General features: G+C 43.5%; 2 protein-coding genes and 1 long non-coding RNA gene across 4 annotated transcripts; 1 reads left to right on the top strand and 2 right to left on the bottom strand.

Moving 5' to 3' along the window:
- Nucleotides 1-957: 957 nt before the first annotated feature.
- On the bottom strand, nucleotides 958-6,733 carry LOC309533511 (disintegrin and metalloproteinase domain-containing protein 21-like). Its single transcript, XM_082224925.1, has one exon. It carries the CDS (start codon nucleotides 4,526-4,528, stop codon nucleotides 2,414-2,416), a length of 2,115 nt encoding a protein of 704 aa, XP_082081051.1. The 5' UTR covers nucleotides 4,529-6,733; the 3' UTR covers nucleotides 958-2,413.
- Nucleotides 6,734-7,060: 327 nt separating this feature from the next.
- Nucleotides 7,061-8,304, top strand: LOC309535155. The gene is made up of 2 exons (XR_014221031.1): nucleotides 7,061-7,097; nucleotides 7,159-8,304. It is a non-coding gene; the product is annotated as an uncharacterized lncRNA (long non-coding RNA).
- MED6 (mediator complex subunit 6) lies at nucleotides 7,521-23,839 on the bottom strand. Of its 2 annotated transcripts, none has more exons than XM_082226931.1 (8): nucleotides 23,691-23,839; nucleotides 17,599-17,758; nucleotides 15,052-15,143; nucleotides 12,202-12,284; nucleotides 11,457-11,565; nucleotides 10,839-10,954; nucleotides 8,691-8,718; nucleotides 7,521-8,340 (listed from the first exon to the last, which is right to left on the bottom strand). In XM_082226931.1, exons 1-8 carry the CDS (start codon nucleotides 23,710-23,712, stop codon nucleotides 8,210-8,212), a joined length of 741 nt encoding a protein of 246 aa, XP_082083057.1. In that variant the 5' UTR covers nucleotides 23,713-23,839; the 3' UTR covers nucleotides 7,521-8,209. The 2 variants fall into 2 exon arrangements, with proteins under 2 accessions (XP_082083057.1, XP_082083058.1); XM_082226932.1 differs by lacking the exon at nucleotides 23,691-23,839 and adding an exon at nucleotides 23,461-23,659.
- Between the last annotated feature and the right edge of the window lie 846 nt (nucleotides 23,840-24,685).

Below are 24,685 nucleotides of genomic sequence, written 5' to 3'. Positions count from 1 at the left end.
GTTCCCCACCCCTGAGCTAGAGGGAGTCCCAACCGGCAAAATGTCAAAATAGGTCTGCTAAGTAGCCAGGAACATTTGACAGCATAAATGACACTGGAGTGGCAAAGCCCAATGAGGACTGTACCAACTCTAACACTGTATGAGTTTCAAACTGTCACTTTCATAGATATCATCTGCTTTGCTCTCATTAAATTCCTTGAGGTGTCCCAATAAAAAATATTGCACTGGCTGCAGAAGGCATGACTACCAAATAATCTACAGTAATTTATGTCTAGAGGCTATTATTACTTTGAATAAAAGGCAAAAAATTAGCTGTAATTGTAGACAACTATTCCAGGAATGATTTGCATTCATAAAACCAATCACAATACCAAAACAAATTGCTGTTCTCTTGATGAAAAGCTGATATACACCTTTTTATGAAGACATCACTATTGCAGTGTGTTTAACTAGCACCAGGGAAACCTACGTTAAAATTCCCATGCTGCCATGAAATTAGCAGGGACAGTCACCAAGATCTATCTGAGACCAGATGCTATTACCTACCTCACAGGCTATTGTGAGGGGGGAAATGAGATCTATGTATGCTTATTTGAGGTCCATGGATGAAAGGTGAGATACAAATGTAATAAATAAAAATACTTTTACATAAAATATTTTTATTAAGTAATCTGAAATAATTTCTAAGCGATAGTTTTCATGGTTGTACATCAGTAAAGGGCATTCAAAACAGTGTATTGTACAATATGATAAAGATAAATTACGAAAGATGGGTGGTATATATATATATATATAAACTCTCACTGTTCTGAGCAAGTATCACTGTTAAGAACTGTAAACTGATTCTTCCAGGAAATATCCAAGTGTTAAACAATGCAGTCCTGATGAAGGGTTTGTGAGAGGGAAGTCAAAGACGAATGCTTTCGGTTAAATTAGAATGCAAGACAGACTGAGACAGAAAGGCAAAATTTGTATTTAATTGAACCAGTTTCACCAGAGCAATTTTCTTACATTACACAGGCCCATAAATAATGTTTTCACCCCAGATGTTTGATTGTTCAAAGGGCATACAATACTGCTATAGAACATATACCACATAGCTCTGCTGGCTTGCACTTTTGTGTTCTGCAAAAACCATACATGAAATCTCCCAGAATTTATATTGTATGCCATTGCAAATCAAAAGCATGAGTTTACATTTATTCTTGTGAGGCCGCTTATGAATAGTCATAACATACTGGAGTTATGTATAGAGCAGCAGTGTGTCAGTTATACTACTAATGGATGCTGCAGTTCCCAACACACTTACACATGATTAAATATCATTTAAAGAGCTACACAAATCTTGAGTAAGAGGTTCGTGAATGTGCAATTGTCAGATGTTTTACCTCATTCCTAAAGGCATTTCAGATGTGTGAAGAAACCAATTGTATTGTCATTATTGCAGTTAAAAGAATTGTTCATAATTCTTTTTGAATGTATCATCTTTCTAGGTTTGTCTCTGGATGGCATTCTCTTGCTACTTCAATTTTTTTCCAAGCTTCCAATCCTGTCTAATTTACAGTGTACAAAAGTTAGTTTCACTGTATGCTTTTGCCTCCACAAAATGGCATTTAGAAAGATTCTTGTGGGCTTGAATATATTTTATTAGAATGGGCATATACATAATTTGCTTGAAGATGCAACTGTAAAACACTGTCCAGTTTAATTCTTTGAGCAAACTTTGTAGATGTCCACTTCCAATGGAATGTTATTAAATGCATGCATAAATTGTTACATGAGCTTTCTTGTGGACCCAACATTTTGTTTTGGAAATTAACTACTGATATGCTTGGCCTTCAACAAGAACATGGAACTTCAGTTTCTCCATTCAGAGAGCAGAGGTACATTGTTTTTAAAAACCACAGGTGCCAATTAGAATAATTGGTCAGGTTTCAATTTATTTCCCTAATAAACAATTTGCATTACCTCCACATGACCTGCAAATAAGATCAGTCTGATAGGACCTATTTAAACAGGCCCTGGTCAGCCCCAACCCACACTAGAGTGCTCTGTTTATGTGATACTCCACAGTAATTATGTTACAACAGGCCCCATGGGAAGTCATCCTCAAACATTACTATCTAGGTGCCCAAGTATTTTCATAAGCTGATGAGCCTAGAAAATTAATAGCAAGTCAGATTTTTAAATTACTAAGAGAGGCCAGACTTGTTTTACAAGCAACAAAATACAGTACATTATTTGCAGCATAATGTACTGAGTGAAATCCTTTATAAGCTCAACATCTCCTAAGTGTTTGCAATGTCAGATTAGACACTTTAGGACTTGCTGTCTTTTGAGAGCTTACTGGAGTCTGACACTTCAATGAGTAATATACAGTAAGTAATTTCAACCCTTCTATCAGTGAAATTCCTTATATGATTCCAACCCCAGCTCCAATAACAACAGTAAAAATAACTATTACAATGCTTATAGTCATACCTAAATTGCCACTCTTAGGTGGAGGAGGTCCACTGTCAATGCTGCCACCATAACCTTCATTTAGACAATATGGAGGGGCCCAACCATAGTCACAATGACAATTTTTATGAGAGTTGCACATTCCTCTGTTGTGGCACTTTGTTTGATTACAGTCATAGTTCAGAAGGGATACCTTGATACAATACCTATTAATACATATCATGCCATCACCGCATTGTGTGCCATCTCTCACTGCTCCAATATCAGCTATGCCCATTCCACTTGGGTAGTATGTACCCCAGCACAAGTTGTTGTTAACAGGAGTTTGTATTATGGTGTTATGCTCATTCAGATTGGACACTTTATCAATATTTATGCACTGGACTCTTCCACACAAGATACTACTTGTTTCACATTTCTTATAAACATCACCAGGAATAATGCCACAATTGCCAAAGCGGTCACCTCGCGTATTTATTTCTTTGAAGCAATCTAGTGGGGCAACTGTTGCTTGTTTGCCAAATATCATTTTGCACTGTTGAATGTGAGTAGAGCATTTCCCATGATAGCAATAGGCACCATCATAGCATGGAGCTCCATCTTGCACATAAACATCTTCAGGACACCACTCTGAAATCCCAGTGCAGTATTCAGGAAGATCACAGATGTCAGTCCTTTCTCTACAAACTGTTCCAGCTGGAAGAAACTGACAGTTGGCACAGCATGTTCCAGAAGCACAAGTGGCTCCTGACCGCAACATACAATTCGACTGGCAACATGCATCCAATTCACAATGAAATTCTGAACCGCAATCACATTGTTCTCCGCTCTCTACCACCTTGTTTCCGCAGTTTTCGAGCTCATACAGTTTCTCATGCTCTGGTGGAATTAACAGACATTGTTTCCTACCACTATTCATTAGGGTAGAATAACTATCAAAACTGCAATTGCTAAACTGACTTGTGTTGCTCTGTAATGAAGCCATAATGCAAGAATGCTGACTACAAGTGCAGTATTTCTCATCATGTTGCATGCCAAGGTTATGGCCCAACTGATGAGCAAAAGTTATAGTGAATGAGAACAAACTAGAAGTAATAAATGCCTCGACAGCAGATGCCCAAATGGGATCACACACTGTTCCCACAAATGATAATCCAAGCTTATCTCCAAAATGCTTATATACAAATAAGTGGCCAACATCATGCCTTAGATGGTGGATGAAGGTCGTTTTTCTCCAAGTATTAAAAACATCAAGCAGTTCATCTATACTTTTAGCAATTGCCATGAGGTTCTTTTGTGACCATATTTCCAGTCCAACTAGGACTACATGAATCCCAAGAGGCTTATAGAGTGAATCTGCAATATGGACAATATCCAGTACTTCTCTAGCAGCAAGACTTTCATTTCTGCCAGTATGGACAAACAGCTCATGTTCCACTACAACTGCAACCTTCACATATCTGGCATGTGTCTGCCAGAGTGCTCCCTGGGAACTTTTGAGCTCTACATTCTCTGGGATCTGGATCGTGGCCTCCTGGAGATTTTGATCTCCCTTAGTGAGCCCGCACCTCATGCGGACGGCGCCTTCCTTTTCTTCCAGCCGATAAACCACATGTTGAAAGTTCGTGGGTGCCTGGACCGGCTCGATTTCGTACGTCTTGTTTTCCACCTGCAGGAGGCCCCTAAGGCCTCCTGAGCATGTGCTGACCGCGACCAGAGAGGAAGGCTGGCCTTGCACAAACCCGTGGTAGAAGCAATCGTCCCTGACGAAAGGGTAGTCCGCCTGGAGGTCTCCCTCCTTGCCGTAGGTGAACACCGGGAAGTGCTGAGGCACGAAGCCTCTCTTCTGCCGGAGGTGCACCACGCGGCCCTTCCCCTGCAGCTCCACGAGGTACGTGAGGTCTTGGGGCTCCCGCCCGCGACGCGGCGCCATCCTCCTCGGGATGATCACCTCGTAGGAGACGTATCGGAAGCCCTGAGGCGGCGCCTGGCTCGAGGCCTGGCTCAGGAAGACGCCCGAGGCCAGCAGCAGCCACGCCAGTCCCCCGCCGGCGCCGCCCGGCCCCATATCTCCCCTCGCGCGCGGGCCGGGGGGCGGCCGGAGGGCCTCGCCTCACGCGGGAAGGCGGCAGCCAGGCAGGGAGTGGGAAGAAGAAGGACGAGGCTCCTCCGCTGCTGCCGCCGACGCCACCGGCGCCACCGCTGCCCTGCGGGGAGGAGAGCAGCCATCGGTGGTGTCCTCCGCCCGGCGCTCCAGCAACCGTGGAACTGAGCGGCCCGAGGGGAGGGGCGAGCGCGGGAGCCGCGGCGGCGGCGGGGGGGGGGGCGGGAAAACGACGCCGTTCCAGAACAAAACAGTGGCTTACCTGGCTTTTCCCCTCCAGGCGGGCCTTTTCCCCTCCTTCTCCCGCCGCTGGTCAGCCGCCGCGCCGCTCTCCCTCGAGGCTCCCCTGTGAGGAATTCAGCAGGTGCTTTGTGTCCCACGCGCGCTGCTTTCCCGCGCCAAGAACAAGCTCCCCGCGCCTCGTTTCTCCGCCTTCTTCTCAGGGATTTATTCGGAGGGTGTGGGCGCGAAAAATAACAAAAGTCTCTCTATGGCGCCTGCGTGAACCGAGAGGGCGGCGAAGCACGCGGAGCCGATGGCTGGTGGGTCCAAGAAGGCGGTGCAACCCACGAGGGCGCCTCTGGCCCTTTCCTCTAACAGCGTCGTCGCCTCTGAGGAGGAGGAACCGTGATTTTGCCGCCAATGGAAGCGTGTAATTCGCCGGGGTCCAAACGGCTCCCAAGGCGGCGGGCATGACAGATTTAAGCTCCTGGGTGGTGGGCGGCATTCGGCCCTTAATAAACGGTTAGCGAAAGGAACCTCGCCTGGCCGCCCCGAAGCCTCCCGCCGGCGACAAGTGTGCAGGCGCCCTTCGCTGAGGGAAGCATCTTGGACGGCTAGAGCAACGCCGTCGCCTTCGAGGTCGGGGAGCATCTCGCTCCTCGCTTACCTCTCTCGACGGCGCGGCGGGTTACAAGGTGTGAGGGAAAGGGTGCTTGCGTGAGAGAAGCGGCTGGAAGTGCCCCTGAACCACTTTCGCGCCCTCTACCCATCTACCTCTCGGTGTTATCCTGAGTCTAAAAAGGAGAGAGGGACAGAGAGGATGTAGAGTTAAATATTTCAATTGGGGGGTACGATCATAAGAATAGCCTGCAGGCATGGGGGATCCTGGGACTCTCAACTGTTGTTTCATATCTTCCTTGATCAGTGTTTGCATTGGCAGGGAGTAATGGGAATTGCAGTCCAGCAAAATCTGGAGGGCAACAGGCTCCTCATTCCCTCCTCACAAGGCTCACACCTCCCTATTAACAGTCTATGAAAGTTAGATTTTTATAATCTCTGAAACGGAACAATTCAGGAAAATTAGGAGAAGATACAGTCAGCCATCTACCCTCTTTCTTATTCCAGAATATGGTGCAACTATTTTTTTCTGATCATTTATAGCCATTTAAACTGTGCTCTTCTCTACATCCATGTGAGATACGCTGAACACTTAACTTTGAAACACTCCATATGCCACAACAAAATGTGTTAGTCTTTAAGATGCCAAAACCCCTCTTCATTGCTTTTGCTAACACAGCTACTGCTCTGGCAATTGTTTTAATATGTAATTTTAGCTGCCATATCATATAAAAAAGCACATTGAACACTTTCCAGTTTCTAGCCCAAAAGGCTTTGGTTATTTTCAAAATAAGCTCTGCTTCTTTCCTGACCAGCTGCTTAGCTTCAGTTTCAATCTAAAAGGTGCTCAAATTGCCTGTTTGTTTTCAGAGTTGAGAAAGGACAAGGAGAGAAGGGATTTCCTCCAATGCCATAACCACATTTCTCTTCCCTCTCACCCTCCACCCCACCCACAGACAGCCTGGCATTGTCTCAAACATTTACAATCTGATTTTTACCATTCTCTGTACTTTGGTATCATCTGCAAGCCTGGCTACCTACTGCTCACCTGACTGTAGATAACTTGGAAAACTAAATAGCACCAGTTCTAATAAGGATACTTTTGGGGGTGGGGTTTCATTTTTTGTGAAAACTTTCCTGTTTCACCAGTCCAGAAGAAAATCTGTCCTCCTGTTCCATAGCTGCCAAGTTTATTCAGAAGTCTGTATGTGGGAATGACTCTTAGGACTTTCCCCTATATATATGACACCTAGCATATCATGCTTAGTAGTAGCAATAGCAGCAAATTCCAGATAATGTAAAGTTTCAAATGTTACACATGAACTCACCAATCTCAGCTTCCATCCTAAGCCTCTGCAGGGATCGCTCTCCTCCCGCGGAGGCTTGGGAGGCTTTCCTTCTCCCCACTTTTTTCTCCCCCTCCCCAAGCAGCACAGGCCCCTTTTCCAGCCTCCTCCTTTTGCCCAAACTCCTCAGCCGACATCTGCAATTTCTCCCCTTCGTTGATGCCTCTCCTTTGAACTCTACCATGACTCTCCACTCACGGCAACCTACCTCCTTTCCCGCTTCTTGGTCCCCCTCCTCTTCGTCCTCTTCCTCCCCTCTCTCGGAAGCTGCCTCTTCTCGCCATCCTCTGGCCAACATTCCCAGAGCCATCATTGGCAAAGCCTCTCTCAAAGAGAGCAGCCCAGGAGTGTGGGGCAACAGCGCACAGCTTGCCCACCACTCCCAAACCTTCCCAGGGGAAAGGAAAGGCTGTCGGCCACCCAGGAGGGTGTGGCAACAGCGCACACTGCACTCGGGTGATTCAGCTCCAGGGACCACACATTCGCTCCATAAGACGCATAGACATTACCCCTTACTTTTTAGGAGGAAAAAAGTGTGTCTTATGGAGTGAAAAATACAGTATCTGGGGCAATGCTAATTACATAAAAGGCTCAACTTTTTATATATTATTTCTTGCCCTGACATTAACCATAATAAACAGGTCAAATTACAACAGGCAAATACAATATGGAAAGTTCATTATGTGGCCGAAATGATAAGTGCAACTTATTCTCTCACCAACTTTAATTAGAGGGTAATATGGGGTAGAGTCAGGAATAAATTTAATATGTAAGTTCAAAAACCAGAGTACCTGAGTTTATTTCAACATTACACTGTACAGTTATGAAAAATTAACAAAGGTAAAACTTTATCGATATATAAAGCATTATGGACTCAAAAGCTTATAAAGAGAGTGATTGTTCCAATTATGTTATTTACTGAGATAGTTACCAAGAAAATTTTGAAATTTCAGCCTACATTTCACTTCCAATTATATGGATTCTGTAAAACAGTTTTGAAAATATTTTCATCTACTGCCAACACCTTTCTTCAAAGCCCAAAGCATAACTTGCTCATTTCTTCACATAATCCTGCCACACATTTGTTATTCTGTAGTACATGTAAAAAAGAGGGGTAAAATGAAGATAATGATCAAGGAATTAGCTAGTTTTGCATTTGTTTTTTCTTGGTGGTCTTTTCTGAAGCATCTTTTTACAAGGTCTAAGCTTAATAAAAGAGGACGGGTTTCTACCCAAAGATATGACACTGGGGGTTAGGTACACTAGATGAAATACAGCCTTCAATATTAAAACAGGGAAAAGGCCAAACTATTTCTTCCTGTATGTAGCTAAAGGTTTGCAGCTAACAGGTTTGTAAACAGTTCAAAAGAAAAGAGCCTTGAAATATCAAAAGTCCACCATGCAGTTGTCATTCCTTTCCTTGCTGTATTGCAGTTTAAGAGTATAATCTTCCCTTCTGTCATTGCAGTCTCATCCGTTTCTCTGGCGGTCCTTTGGTGCTAGTGCTCTGTTGGGTGATCTTAGCCGTGTCCTTTTCCTCTTGTTTTGTAGCTTCAGGGGTTGGCTCTGGCTCCTTCTTGATCTGATCCACTGGAAAAATAAAACCAAGAAAATCTAATTCTAACAACTTTATATATCTGATTCTTCTGTAAGATTGTTTTCCAACGCAAAACTACCAGAATAAAGCAGTAACTTGAATTGCTGCATTCAGATTTTCTATTTGTACTGGAGAATCATAGTTTCCTGCACCCAGAATGTTTATAAATAAAGTGGTGATTTTTTAGGATCCCAGCACAGGGGACCTCACTATCTTCCCCCACTCACTCTCTATAGTGAACATGACCTTAGACAGTGGCAATATTCCCATAAGCCTCAGCTGAAAAGAAAACTGCAATGTCTTTGGATTTGGTTCTGTTTAAAAACAATGACTGAATTCTCACCTGGAATGGGTTTTTCTCCAGACTTTTGCTGTGAAGAGGAAAAAGAAAAACAGTCACTAATAAAAAAATACATGCATCTGGCTTTGGCATGATCTTGCTATTGTCCTACTAAGAACTGCTGCCCTATATAAAAAACCATTTAGTTGATTTTTTTAATTAAAAAAAATCAAGTACAGCATGTCAATTAGACAACTTCTGTCTATGTATATGCTTGTTGACACTCTCAAATAATAGGTTTTTGAGGCAGAATTTACCGCATTTTTCTCTCTATAACATGCAGATTTTTTCTCCTAAAAAGGAAGGGGAAATGTCTGTGCGTGTTATTGAGCGAATGTGTGGTCCCTGGAGCCAAATGGCGCGAGTGGAGGCAAAAATCAGGCAAAAATCAAATCGTGTCTCGGAGAACAGAAACCTGAAAAGAGGAAGTGGCTGCTTTCCTGCAGTCTGCCTCAGGGTCTTACTGCCCACCCTCCCTGTTTCGTTGCTGTGTTTGCTCAAACGGAACAAAGAGCAGGGAAAGCCCCTCCCCTCCAGGCAAGCAGAGAGGAAAACAGAGCGTCCTTCTAACTCCTCTCCATGCTCCGGAGGGAACAATGTTTGTGAAGGGAAGAGAGATTACAGGTTCAGCTTAAAATTCTGATTTGACTTCCTGCTTTTTGTTTCTGAGGACACACAGCATTCAAATATGCTTTCTTCCATTTAAAAGGATGAAATCCTTAAACAGTGTTTTGCCTGTAAATTCATGCGATCTGGAAGATTACAGTGTCTGTACCTCTTAAGGGATGGCAAAGCTTAGGTTTCGCTGCTAAATAGTTCTTAATGCAGTTAAAATGCTTTCTTCTGTCAAGGCAATTAAAAAAAATAAATATCAGGCAGCCGGAAAACATGCAGGTGGGAGGGGGAGAGAGAGAGAGAGAGAGAGCGCTGGCTTGTGTGGGTGGGTGGGGGGAAACTTTTGCCTTCCTTTCCTCACGTTATAGCCCTCTCCTGCATTCTTAGCCAGCTGCTTCTCTGCACACCCCTCTCCTTGTCCCTTCTGTGTTTTTCCTTCCCTTCCCACTTAAAATGTGGTTACAAAGCATGGATCCACATGGATCCTCAGGATCTTTGCATTGGGTCACCCCAAATTCACCATCAGAGCACATAGCATGTCCATGGCTACAGCCTGCCCCCCAAAAATCACACACCCACTGTTGCCTGGGGCTGCAATGGTGCAAAAATGTGGTTAAAAAGCATGGGTCCACATGGATCCTCAGGATCTTTGCATTGGGTCAGCCAAAATTCACCATCAGAGCACATAGCATGTCCATGGCTACAGCCTGCCCCCAAAAAAATCACGCACCCACTGTTGCCTGGGGCTGCAGTGGTGCAAAAACGTGGTTACAAAGCATGGATCCACAGGGATTCTCAGGATTTTTGCATTGGGTCATCCCAAATTCACCATCAGATCACATGTCTGTGGCCACAGCATGAAGCACAAAAATGATACGTCCACTGTTTCATTCAGAATGTTTTTTCCCTTGTTTTCCTCCTCTAAAAACGATGTGCGTGTTATGGTCAGATGCGTGTTATAGAGCGAAAAATGCGGTAATCTTGTAGAAGCCAAATCTATAGCCTTGTGCAATGGCTTTCATTACACAAGAGATTTCCAAGTTACATTTTTGCACAGGAAAGTCAAATTATATCACTTTAAATAATCACACTTTTAAAAATCAAGTAACATATGAAACCAGCTAACAAGATGCCCCCGGGTATAGGGCAGTATATAAATTCAATAAATAAATAGGTTGAAGATGCCAACCATAACAGATGCCAACCTTTAGGGTTGAATGACAGCTCTAACACCTACAGTACATAACCTTAATACATCCAATTGATGTACAGAGGTACCTCTGGTTACGAACTTAATTCGTTCCGGACATCCATTCTGAACCTGAAACAGTTCTTAACCTGAGGTACCACTTTAGCTAATGGGGCCTCCTGCTGCCACCAGCGCACAATTTTTGTTCTCATCCTGAGGTAAAGTTCTTAACCCGAGGTACTACTTCCAGGTTAGCGGAGTCTGTAACCCGAAGTATTTGTAACCCAAGGTGTTTGTAACCTGAGGTACCACTGTATTATCAGTTAAAGTGTTAGCCCAACTAATACCTGCACAAACTTCGGGGGAAATTTTTGCCTCAGATCTAGGAGTAATGCATCTACACGTTGTCTCTGGAAAATGGAGCTTGGTTCTTCCTTTTTTTTGGCTTTGGGTTTGGCTTTATCTGAAAATAATTTAGAGATTGTAATGAAGCATCCCATAAGAACATAAACTTTAAACTTTCTTTTATCTGTCCATTCTTCATTTACAAAATAAAGCTTCTTGTCTTCCTTAGTTTGTTAGTTTTGCAGCAGAAGCTAACATTTAATTTTCTACAACTTTCCAGAAAGGTTTCTCCCTTCTGCTTACTTTATATCTTCCCTAAGCTCCTTCAATTGATTTGGTATCCCTGCAGAATTAAATTAATGTAAGCTTTCACTTCCACCAACAGTGCCCCATCCTACATGCCCAGACACCTAAAATGACACTGTGTTGACACCATTACTTTTCTGGAATGTTTTAACTCTTTCCAACTCCTGTGGTACATTCATTCATTCATTCATTCATTCATTCATTTATAAACCAGCAGAACAGACAGGCATTTCAGAGAAGTCAACACACCAAGCCCAAGCCCACAATTTCTATCAAAGGAGAAAGAGCATGTATTTTAAAGCCTAGAAGGCTACCTCGTTCCTCTTGATCTTTGAAATGCCACCAATAGCCTTTCGAAGGGTGATAGCGGCAGTAGGACATGGCTTCTTCAAAAGCTGACTGGATTCCATGTACTGCACTGAGCTTGAAAAAAATAAGTTTGTAACAAGATACATGATTTCCCACATTGTGCTATATTTTAGCCAGCCAACTCACAAAATAAATGCCATTATACATAGGTAGTCCAGTACTCTGAGTTTGGGGTGGAATCTCCCTGTACCTTCATGCACAGAGGCTGGAAGATTGGGAGGGGGATTGAATAATACCATTGAGCCAGATCTTTCACTTAGGAGGTGGGAACACATGGAGTAAATGCAAGGTAGTCTGCACATGCTCAGAAGTAATTTCTTTACTACATATACATCTTCAGGGATCAAATATCTCCATCTTCTGAAGTTAGGTAGTTGGTAACCATTGAGGGGGCCTTCTGAGATGTGGTACCCCACTTTGGGAACACACTCTCTAAGGGGGGGGGCTATTCTGATACAGGGCATATTCAACCTTAAACTTAAGAACAATACACCATTCAAAAGTCAACAGTCCAGAACAACAGTAAATCTTCTTACTTCCTACAACACATACATTTTTCACACACAAAAAAGGTGGAGATCCTTTTTTCACACATTTTGCCCCCAAACCTGAGGACAAACAAGGGGAAAAACCCCCAAAGCACTTGCATTGCTAATACATTCATTATAAGAATACAGGACAGAGACTTACCACTCTGGAGTTTACAACTGACCCCAAGTCAGGGGCCTGATAAATCACTCCAGCAATAATGTAATAATCAGCCAGTGGGGTAACTATAAAAGAAAAGCACAACATTAGTCCAGCTACCAAAACACTAGATGAACAACTGTCATTGCAAGTGTATTTGGTACATCGGTCATGGGACATTCAAGCCTCCTATCCAAAATCAAGCAGAGTGCCTAATTTCTCTCATATGTGGATCAGACACACATGGCCCAGTAGGGCTCAGTTTGTGGGGGCTCAGTCTTCCACTTTTTTTACTTTTGAAGCAAGTATTGGGGAGAAAAACTCAATGGTTAGAGCAAATCTCAACCCATGATTAAAACATGAAGAAAGCCGGGGGGGAACGGGACGGGATTGAATGCCTTTCTCCTCATGCTTTATTGCCAGCCCAACACTTGAGCAAAATAACATGGGAAAGAAAACATTTTGAGACTGTACAGTAATACCTCCATGAATGTCCGCCTCGTCTAGCGTCCATTCTGGCAAACGTCCGCAGCAAACCCGGAATTACCGGAACGGGTTACTTCTGGGTTTGCAGCTTGCGCATGCGCAGAAGCGCTAAATCACACTTTGCGCATGCACAGAAGTGCAAACTGCTCTGTGTACGTGCGCAGGCGCGGCGCTTTGCCCTGCGTCTTTTTGGCTAGCGGCATAGCCTCCGGAATGGATCCTGGTTGCAAAACAAGGTACGACTGTACAGGCAAGCCTCAACCTGAGCTGTATATCGAGAACAAGGGAGAGGAGTATTCCTCCCTGTGTTTAGTGTGTGTGTCCCTCCCATTTTTTTAAAGGGAAAACATCCACCTACGGTAGCCCCCTGCTATGCTTTCATCACATACCCGTCCATGTTAATATTGTCTCCAAGATCTCCTACATGGTGAAGATACATGGTGTCTTTTCATGCCTTTACCTTTTTATTAAAATACCTTTTTATTTTCTCTAGAACTTTAAAAAATCTACTTTTTTTAGTCTGCTCTTGGCAATATTGCCATGCTGCATTTTGCTTTTGTTCTTTTATCCTTGTTACTTATGGGTATTTTTATTATTTCTTTTATTATGCGATTGCACTATCCCCTGCCCTAAGAGAATTTTTAAACAGAAGGTACAAGCTGTAAAACTATAGAAAAAAATGAAATGACTGCTTAATGGTTTCAAACATTATGTTCCTACAGGACTGCTTTGTGTGCATGTAGTCCTTATTGTAAGTTCTTTTTTAAAAATCCTGTTACTTTTCTTACATTTTTCTGAACACCTGGGGAGTCTTTAAATGAAACATGCAAACGTTCACTAGGAAAAGGAAAAGAAACCTGCATCTGTGTCTGGATCTTATCCCTGCAGACTACAGACCTTCAGGTTTGTTTATATCTGAGAGTGTGCACTTGTAAAATGAATTTTAATGTTATTTTATATCTGGCTTTTACTTTCACTCAGTCACAGTATATGCGATGGGAAATTGCTGCTGTACTGCTCTCCAGGCTGCACTTGTTTACACTGAAATGCATTTGCCATTTTACTGCCCATTCGCTCAGCTTGGAGAGGTCTTTTTGGAGCTCTCTGAATTCCCTTTTTGTTTTAATGACCTTAAGCTGTTTTGTACCATCAGCAACCTGGCCTCCTCACTGCTCACCCTAACTCTGGGTCATTCATAAACAACTTAAGAATTTTAGATTCCAATACTGATTCTTGGGGGACTCTACTTTCTAGATGTCTTCATTCAGAGAACTGTCCATTCTTCTCTGCTTACTGCACCTTAACCAATTCCTGATCCACAAGAAGTCCTTTCTTCTTATTCCATGGGAGCTAAGCTTACTCAGGAGTCTTGGGTGAGGTATTTTGTTAAAACTTTTTGAAAGTCCAAATGCACTGTGTCAACTGGATCACATCTATCTATATGCTTGCTGACATGCTCAAAGAACTCTAATGCATTAGTGGAACAGAACTTACTCTTCCAAAAAATTATTAATGATATTTTACAACTGCATTCAGAAGTTGTTCTGTTTGTTGTCACATCACCTGGTTTTTATTTATAATTATATATTGAGTTATATACTGCAAGTTTTGTTTTTAAGATTGACTATGCAGTGGCTTATTGCTCAGTGGGGAGGAATTACTCCTCTATACATACAGAGATTATACATGACAAGCAATACATAGTTATAACAAGTCATCAACACTGCTAAAAACATAAGATTGCAAATAGGCATGTTTTTACCAGCACTATTTGTCTTTTGCCACAAGAGGGCATTCTTTTACTATTTCAAAAAGGAAATTAGACCATAAAACAAAATTCAGGAAGAAAATGTAACCGCAACATGAATTCTGGGAGCTAGCATTTCTACCTATGCTTCCGTGAACAGGAAAACAAAAGCAGGTGGCGCATTCAGAAGTATGCATAGGCTATGATCCTTTCCTGTGTGGGCACAGCACCTAAACACAGGATTCTCATTTCTTTCCATCACCCCACACCCCCCAAAAAGCCACAAGCTGATATGAGGAATTGGAGGTGGAATATGCACCTTCTGTATGCCCAGATTCCTCCCTGTTTGCTCAAGATATGAGACCTCCAGAGGGAGGTTAACTTGATCAAGCAGAACAGAAAGCCTGGATGGGGATATGCAGAGACCTCTTGTTCTTCATAAACAACAAATCACTTCCTGTATGTGCACTGAGGGGAGGTTGAAGAACATAGCTTTGCTTAGCCCTGTGAAGATTCCTCTGTATGGGAGCACTGCATCTGCACAGGGAAGCAATGTACCTATCCTTTTTTTGTTTTTTGTTTCCATCTTGTCCTCCACAAAATACTGTACAAATCCTTACCATGCGTCGGACTCTGTCTTTGCTGCTTACGAATAATGAAGAGAATTGGCTCTTGTGCATGTAAAAGGATATATTCCACTCCAACCATTTGACTGAAAGAATAAAGACAAGACTGAACAAGGAGATAAGGCTAAAGAAGCCAACTGAAAGTACAAGTCTCCCACTGACAGATCACACCTATAGAATCATATTTATTATAGAATTAGGAGAGACCCAAAAGGTCATCTAGTGCACACTTCCAAGTGTGCCCCCTCTTGGACCAAATCATGTAATAAATTGTCCTAGATCCTAGTAATTTTCTGACAGTCACCTGATGGATCTATTTGCTCTAAATCTATCGGGTTTCATACTGCTGTCCTTAATAAATTTGTCACCAGCTGGACTCCCACCAAATTCACCGATAGATTAACAGCACCATAGGTAAAGGGACCCCTGACCGTTAGGTCCGGTCGTGGACAACTGGGTTTGCGGCGCTCATCTCGCTTTACGGGCCAAAGGAGCCATCATACAGCTTCCGGGTCATGTGGCCAGCATGACTAAACCGCTTCTGGCAGACCAGTGACAGCGTACAGCGTCCGCTTCTGGCAGACCAGTGGCAGCGTACAGAAACACGGTTTACCTTCCTGCTGGAGCGGTACCTATTTTATCTACTTGCACTTCGTGCTTTCAAACTGCTAGGTTGGCAGGAGCAGGCACCGAGCAACGGGAGCTCACTGCGTCTCGGGGATTCGAACCGCCGACCTTCTGATCAGCAAACCCTAGGCTCTGTGGTTTAACCCACAGCACCATAGGATGATTTAAAATCAAGTATTCATGTTTGGATTTGATTAGTGTGGTTATTGGATTCTGAATCTCTGCAGGTTTGGAAGTGCAACACTATAAAGCAGGGGTCTGCAACCCGCGGCTCCGGAGCCGCATGTGGCTCTTTTACATCTTTGCTGCGGCTCCGGGGCGGATACTAGCGAGGGGAGGAGGCGCATTGTGCGCCCCGACACTCCTCACTGTGGCGGGCACTGTACTGGCTGTGACATCGCATGGGGGCGGTGCGTGCATTAGTCACGCACCGTCCCGACATCCCCTTCCCGCCCGCTGTCAGATCGTGGCTCCGGAGATATATTTGTTTTAAATGTCGCAATGGTTTTGCGGCTCCCAGTTGTTGTTTTTTCTTCGGAAACGGGTCCAAGTGGCTCTTTTTGTCTTAAAGGTTGCAGACCGCTGCTATAAAGGATCACAGCCACAAATCGTACTAACAAGGACTTCATTAGGAAATTTCAGAATATTCAAAAAGAAAAGAGTTATCTTATTGTACAGCATTTTCAGAGCAAATAGAAATAAAAGACAAAGGAGGTTTCAAGGTAACTGCTTACTAATGAGACCACTTAAATTGCTCTCTAGGCTCTTTTTCCAATATAAAAAAGAAACAGTGCTTGCTTCCTTGGGCTCATTAGTATGTCTTTCCCAATAAATATATTTGTTCATTGTTTATTTTGAATATACTTAATAAAGCTATCCTTTAACAGCAATAGATTATCTGAAGCAGTTATGATGCTCTTCATTTTGAAATGAATTTTAATTTAACATTAATTAAAGCAATCTTTTATAGCTCCAACTTTAGTTGATGTTAAAATATGCAAACAATTGTGTTGCAGAGCATTCTATAATCAACAGGAAGGTTGACAATTTCTCATATGCATGGAACAAAGTAGATTACAAATGTAAATGCTTTAATCACTTTTGACACACAGTATCGTCTTAGTCATTCAACATCTACCATTTCAAAACAGAATAAGAAATTTTCAGAAGACCACCAGTTAACAGGCATTTCTCTAATCTTACATAAGCCAAAATCATTGAATCCATATTTCATCCATAGCACAAGACAAATTGGGTAAGTGTCTTCTGCTTATATAAAAGGGCAGGGCAAGCAGTTTAAGTGAATCAGCTGTCAAGGCAGACTAGGGACAAAGAGAGGGGGAAAGTTCTATCATCTCTGGCTTTAGTACTTCAATTGGTGGTAGTGTTTACTTTTCACAGGTGACAATTACCATTCTAAACCTTGTTTTATAACCGCAGGAGGATACTTTTAGTCTCAACAGCCCAGATCCTCTTCTTTCCCCACTCCAGCGGGCCAGTTGTGAAAGGTGGGCTGGACATAATTACATCAGGTGACTGGTGGGTGTTTAAGTCCCTTGCATAATGCTTCCAAAGCACATGATAACCAGGTGGCTGTCAGGCACTTGGAAAGAGCTGCACTAGAAGCTTTGCCATCATTTCTCACACTCCAAGCAAAGAGCTAGCAAAATGCTTCACACAGCAGTTTCCAATCAGCCAGCTGGTTGTCAGGAAACTGGAAACTGCTGCAGAACAGGGCTTGCAGGCAATGCCAACTAACATATATATGAAGAGAGATGTAGCACTTGGCCATGGTGTCCCTGAAACAAATAGGACCAAATAGAGAGACCTGCCGGGATGAATCAGGTCTGTAGGCTGAACATTCCCTATTCCTGTTTTATAGGATTACTTTACCAATGTCTAGCAGTAACTTACTTTAGGTGATCCAGCGATAGCCTTTGCATTTTGACCATTTCATTGTTGCACGTTCGATCATAGAATGGGTTGCTACGCTCTGAGAAATAATCCAACACACTTCCACTGTTTAATATTGGAATCCAAGCACTATCAACCCAGGAAATTCCCAAGAGGTTATCTGGAGGAGAAAGAGAAATGAATGGTTAGCACAAGTATAGTTACAAAGCGATAGTCTTCATCAGTGTGAGAGATTGTGTCTCACTGGTCAGCTACTGCCCACCTTAAGCCGGGCAGCCCTGGTCAATAAAATGCTGGCCCACCACTATCCACCTACTTTAATGGGTGCTTGGAGCTCAGAGTATGGCAGGATCCCCAAGGACCTGCTCTATGGGGAACTGGTTCCAAGCACCAGGAAGTTGGCAGACTTTCTCTAAAGGGTAGTCAATCTCTCAACTTTGTACAAAACTTTTGTTGTTGCTGTTGTTTGTTGAATTTGTATACCGCCCTATACCTGGAGGTCTCAAGAAGGGACGAAGCACACAAGTTTTAAAGGTGAAACAGTTATTTTTAAAATGTAATGTAGAAAGTAAGGTTTGAGGAAGCACTAAATTAATACACAGAACATGTTCTCTGTGCTGGCTTTGATATGGGGTTTGCAGCAAGGCAAGTGTAGCGATACTTCTCAATGCTTAAGAAAGTGGATGAAGAAAGTTTGGAGCCAAAGCACAACCATTTTAAACCACAGTGGGAATCACAGAAGTTCCACTTGACTTCCAATCAGTGTTAGAAACTGAGATATGAAAGCTGGGCGCTAAATGGCACCTTAAACCTACGTTATGGGCCCAACAATGGAATATTTAGGCACACATTTTTATAACTGGAATACAAAGCTGAAAATGAATGAACTGAAGCTAAAATCTTAAATTCATTTTTCACATGGTCTAGTCCTCATCTGAAGGCTGCAAAAAACAAAGCCATGCTTCCCCTGCCTGCCCTCCTAATATTCTTAAGAGGGTCTCTTCTCCAGTCTTCAGAGAGTAGCTTCAAGTGGGGAAGCAGAAAAAGGTCCTCCTTTCCTTCCACTGTGCAGTTTTAATCTGAAATATTAGGTGCAGTACTGCACCCAGAGCTCAGAAACTGCTTGCTCTAATGAAATTCTTTTTCGCAAAATGCACCTAGAACAATGGGAGTTTCCAACACTGCTTCCAATGCAGGAAATGTATCCATAGTGCAAGATAAAAGGGTATGCAGAAGTGTCAGAAATGATGCAGGAACATACAGTAATATGTTTCCACCAATACTACTTGCAAACCTAGGACTTCCACTGCAACTATTCTAAGGTGGATGCCTGACTGGAGAGGAAGTTTGAGTGAACACAGATTGATTGCACAGTCACAAAAACAAATTGGTTGCAAGAGAGCTCCTGAGATGAGATGAGCACAGATTGATTGCACAGTCACCAAATAAGCCCAAATATCACCTCCGTGTTGCGTGGGTGCTCAGGACTCAACAGTTGACAGCTAGGCCTCAGGATCTTGCACTCAGCGGAAGCCGTGTGGCATGTTCGACTTCTGAGGTGTGTTTGAAAACTGAAGCATTTACTTCCAGGTGTACAGCATTCGTAAACTGAAATGTTCATCAACGGAGACGTTCGAAAACCGAAGTACCACTTTACATTGTTTCAGCAATCTTATAGAAAGCATATCTAGATGCTTAGGAAACCATGATTAATGCAGCATAAATAGGGCTATGAATAATACATATGCTGCATCAACAATGTGCTGCTCAGACTCTTGCATAAAGCAGAGGCAAGCAAAGAGATGGTCTTATTATTATGTAAATGTGCCTTGCTCCATTCTACTGCTATAGAGAAAGGTTTCTCTCAATGCAACAATTTACCTTCTTTCATAAAAGCAGATTAAAATGTGGGAATTAATGAAACCACAGATGCCACAGATTCAGCAATACATATCCTCAATATTTTTTTAGTATATCTGTTCCCTCTGTGCTTCTACCCATACAGTGGTACCTGGGGGTTAAGTACTTAATTCGTTCCGGAGGTATGTACTTAACCTGAAACTGTTCTTAACCTGAAGCACCACTTTAGCTAATCCTGCTGCTGCCGCACCGCCGGAGCACGATTTTTGTTCTCATCCTGAAGCAAAGTTCTTAGCCTGAAGAACTATTTCTGGGTTAGCGGAGTCTGTAACCTGAAGCGTATGTAACCTGAAGCATATGTAACCCGAGGTACCACTGTAGTACAAACTAAAATACAGGAACACTTCAAAAAGTCACTCCTTTATCTTCAAGTGCAATACAAGACGGGGGAAAGCATTCTCACATTAGGGAATATCAGTGGAAACAATGGAACCTTTCCTGTGAAATTAATTAATAAAGTAGGAATCTGCCTGCAGTGGAAAATATCCACCTATACAGCACAGCACGAAGCCACTGCCATATGCTGATTTCGCAGACGTAGAGGTTCAGCAACATATTAGCATGACACCTGCAAAAATCAGTGTCAAACAGAATGACTTGAAAAGACTAGCTTTGACTGCTATTTCTAAATACCGTATTTTTTGCACCATCACACTCACTTTTTTCCTCCTAGAAAGTAAGGGGAAATGTCTGTGCGTGTTATGGAGGGAATGCCTATGGGTGGCATGCCTACGGATTTTCCTCCTCTAAAAACTACGTGCGTGTTATGGTCGGGTGCGTGTTATAGAGCGAAAAATACGGTACTTCTTAAAGTAACTACAGTGGTACCTCTGGTTTTCAGGCCCGTTCACAACCTGAAAAGAATGCAACCCGCGTCTGCACACACGCGGGTCATGATTCACCGCTTCTGCGCATGATGTCATTTTGCGTATCTGCACATGCGTGAGTGCCGAAACCTGGAAGTAACCCTTTCCAGTACTTCCGGGTCGCCGCAGGACGCAACTTGTAAACACTCAACCTGAAGCAAACGTAACATGAGGTATGACTGTACACTCATACCTCGGGTTGAAGTAGCTTTGGGATGAATATTTTCGGGTTGTGCTCCGCGGCGACCCGGAAGTAATGGAATTTCGTCGCTCGCGTATGCGCAGATGCTCAAAATGACGTCACGCGCGTGCACGGAGGTGGCAAAAACGCGAGCCACGCACGCACAGTCGCATCTTACATTTACTTCAGGGTGTGAACAGGGCTCCGGAACCGATCCCGTTCATATCCAGAGGTACCACTGTATAGCCAACTCAAAATGACTAAGAAATCCTAATCAATACAATCGTACCTTGGATCCTGAACGCCTTGCAAGTTGAACGTTTTGGCTCCCAAACGCCGCAAATCCAGAAGTGAGCCTTCTGGTTTTCAAATGTTCTTTGGAACCCAAATGTCTGCCATGGTTTCGACTGGATGCAGGAGCTTCCTGCAGCCAATCAGAAGCCGCACCTTGGTTTCCAGATATTTTGGAAGTTGAACAGACTTCTGGAACAGATTCTGTTTGACTTCCAAGGTACAAATGTAATCATTCTCTTCTTCTTTGAGGTGTCAGAAATTCAGTTTTAATCATTTCAAAAATAAACATTAAGCTTAATGCCTCAAAGTTGTCTGCACTTCAGGTTATTCTTATAACAAAAAATGATGCAAAATGGGAACATGCCATCCCACCCCATTGGTGTCCCACCCAGTGTTAGAAAATCAGATATATAAGGTAATCGCCAAATGGTACCTTAAACCCAAGTTGCGACTGCCACAATGGTATGTCTAGGTGCCATCCCCCGTCCCCCGTGGAGATGATGATGATTCATTTCATTTCTATACAGCTTTATATATTTAAAAAATCTCAAAGTAGTTTACAACACACTAAAACACTTTTTAAAAATCCAGAACAAAAACAAATTCAATCTTCAAGGAAAGTATTTCAGATCCTTCTCTAAGTGACATTTTGCTTTCCCCATATTTATTTGCCTACTTAATTTATATACCGTATTTTTCGCTCTATAACACGCACCCGACCATAACACTCACATAGTTTTTAGAGGAGGAAAACAAGAAAAAAAATATTCTAAACGAAACAGTGGATGTATGATTTTTGTGGTTCATGCTGTGGCCACAGACATGTGATCTGACAGTGAGTTTGGAGTAGCCCAATGCAAAAATCCTGAGGATCCATGTGGATCCGTGCTTTGTAACCACGTTTTTGCACCACTGCGGCCCCAGGCAACAGTGGGTGCATGATTTTTTTTTTTGGTGCAAGATGTAGCCATGGACATGCTATGTGATCTGATGGTGAATTTGGGGTGACCCAGTGCAAAAATCCTGAGGATCCATGTGGATCCGTGCTTTGTAACCACGTTTTAAGTGGGGAGGGAAGGAAAAGCACTCAAGGGACAAGGAGCACGTGTGGGGTGGGTGGAGAAGGATGCTGCTAATAATGAAGAAGAGGGGTATAAGGGGAGAAGGCTCCTCTCCTCTCCTACTTTGCTCCTTTAAAGCAAGCAGGCTCTGCTTTTCTCCCTCCTCCCCGCTCATCCCTGGCTTAGTGAGCTGAAAAGCTTTGCTGCTATGTAGCGAGCTGAGTGGGGAGGAGAGAGGGACAGAGAGCCTGCTTGCTTTAAAGGAACCAACCAGACAGGAGCTGCTTACACTCGTGTAAGCGGCTCCTCTCCTCTCCCGCTTTGCTCCTTTAAAGAATCAGGCTCTCTGTCCCTCTCTCCTCCCCACTCAGCGGCTCTTCTCCTGCTTTGCTGTTTCAAAGCGAGCCACGGAGGAGGGAAGGAAGGGGAACCATGGATCCTCTGCTCACGACTGCAGCAGATCCTCCCCGCCACCCGTAGGCATTCCCTCCATAACACGCACAGACATTTCCCCTTACTTTCTAGGAGGAAAAAAGTGAGTGTTATGGTGCAAAAAATACGGTACCTGCCCCAAAGCAGAAGCACTCTAGGAAGCCAGTGTGGTGTTGTGGTTAGAGCGTTAGACTAGGATCTGGGAGATCAGGGTTCAAAGGCCCACTCAGTCATGAAGCTCACTGGGTGACCTTGGGCCAGTCACAGCCTCTTAACCTACCTCTCACAGGGTTCTTGTGGGGATTAACTGAGGAGCAGGGGAAACCATGTATTCCTTGGCGGGGGGGGGGGAGAGAGGTGGGATATAAATGTAATAAATAAGCTCTTTTGATTACCTGCGTAAGAAAGGGGAGGCAGTCAAATGGAGATGTCAGTTGCCAACTTGGCATCCAGATATCTCCACATGGTCATAATTGGACCCGCACTAGTCGCAAATGGATATTAATAATAACAATAAATCTCATCGGGGGGGATGGTACTTAGACACACTGTTGCGGCAACCATAACCTAGGTTTAAGGTGCTATTCGGCAATTAACTTATATTTCTGAGTTTATAACACTGCAGGCAACATGCCGCTCTAGGTAGAATCTCAAGGATATATATAGTCCTCATGTAATGAAATAAAACTGAGAAGAGTACAAACCCAGAAATCCTTTCTGATTCAGTTTCAAGTCTTTTTTTGAAGTCATCTGAACCTGGTGGCTATTGCCACAGTGTGGAGTAGTGAACATGTTATTCGCTATGAAAGACCTGTTTCTTTTGAATTTGTCCTGAACCTCCTGGCAATTTCATTAGGTGATCCCGAGTTGTAATGTTATTAGCGTCTTTCCTTTCCTTTCCTTGTTTTGGCTACTCTCTCGACAACAGAATAACGTTTATAATTTCAAAAGCCCCAAAGCCACTAATATCGCTTCTAATCTCAGCCGCAGATCGGCGCAATGTTACAATGTCTTTGGGCGCAAGACTTATTGGGAGTCTTATTAAAAAAAACGACAACGACACTTGATTCCACTGCGTCTTTAAAAATAAATAAATAACTGGAATTACTTTTATTCTGCGACTCCCACAAAGGTTTCGTCCACTCCCTCCTTTCCAGTCCTATGGAGACGACAGACGCCTGTCGACCCTGCTTTCTGCATCTGCCACAGGGGCCCTGGCGGACATGGATGGCAAAATGGAGACACACGGGGCGGGAAGGGAGCCGGGAGTCAGTGGCCTGTCCTTAAACAAGGTGCCTAAGCAGATACAGTAAAGCAAAAGAATCCAGTCTCCATTACCTCGTATGTCCACCGCCGCCATGGTTTCAGCGCCGCGCGTCGCATCCGCCCCGGCGCAATGCTATGACCTCACCGCACCATAGAGAGAGGTTGCCTAGGATGCCGAGCCTCGGAGATGAGGAGAAGCGAATGGCTAGAGCGGCGACGAGAGAGCCGAGCAGGGAGTATGCGTAGTTGTTCCTTCAACGACTGGAGGACTAAGGCGGTTGTATTTTGGGGTTCCAGAAGGATTGCGCACCCCTGATGGGCGCTAAAAAGCAAAGGGGGTGAAATATAACTTTAGGAGTGAAAAGTAAAGCATGTCTTTTTAAGGATTTACATAAAAAAGGTCTAAGGATGCGATTCTAGCTCCACACACGGGAATAAGTCCCATTGGATATCAATAGGATTTGCCTGTTGAGTCGACGTGGTTAGGATTGCGCTGAAAAGTAAATCACATACACACACCAGCGCTTCAAATGCAACACATATGAAGGACATAGTTGCATTGTTGTTGTTGTTTAGTCGTTTAGTCGTGTCCGACTCTTCGTGACCCCATGGACCAGAGCACGCCAGGCACTTCTGTCCTCCACTGCCTCCCTCAGTTTGATCAAACTCATGCTAGTAGCTTCAAGAACACCATCCAACCATCTCATTCTCTGTCGTCCCCTTCTCCTTGTGCCCTCCATCTTTCCCAACATCAGGGTCTTTTCCAGGGAGTCTTCTCTTCTCATGAGGTGGCCAAAGTATTGGAGCCTCAGCTTCACGATCTGTCCTTCCAGTGAGCGCTCAGGGCTGATTTCCTTCAGAATGGAGAGGTTTGATCTTCTTGCAGTCCATGGGACTCTCAAGAGTCTCCTCCAGCACCATAATTCAAAAGCATCAATTCTTCGGCGATCAGCCTTCTTTATGGTCCAGCTCTCACTTCCATACATCACTACTGGGAAAACCATGGCTTTTACTATACGGACCTTTGTTGGCAAGGTGATGTCTCTGCTTTTTAAGATGTTGTCTAG

Source organism: Podarcis vaucheri (genome assembly GCF_965113315.1).
Source record: "Podarcis vaucheri genome assembly, chromosome: 1".
NCBI lineage: Eukaryota > Metazoa > Chordata > Lepidosauria > Squamata > Lacertidae > Podarcis > Podarcis vaucheri.
Note: the sequence above shows the minus strand (reverse complement) of the source record. Positions and strands in the feature narration are given on the sequence as shown.

What these genes read in the sequence shown, in the direction of transcription:
- LOC309533511 (XM_082224925.1), bottom strand. Translation starts at nt 4,528, where the DNA reads ATGGGGCCGGGCGGCGCCGGCGGGGGACTGGCGTGGCTGCTGCTGGCC.
- MED6 (XM_082226931.1), bottom strand. Translation starts at nt 23,712, where the DNA reads ATGGCGGCGGTGGACATACGAG. An exon ending in GGCGGCGGTGGACATACGAG is followed by an intron (nt 17,759 to 23,690) that starts GTAATGGAGACT and finishes TTTCTCCTCCAG; the next exon opens with ATAACCTCTTGGGAATTTCC. An exon ending in AAGACAGAGTCCGACGCATG is followed by an intron (nt 12,285 to 15,051) that starts GTAAGGATTTGT and finishes TTTCTTTTATAG; the next exon opens with TTACCCCACTGGCTGATTAT.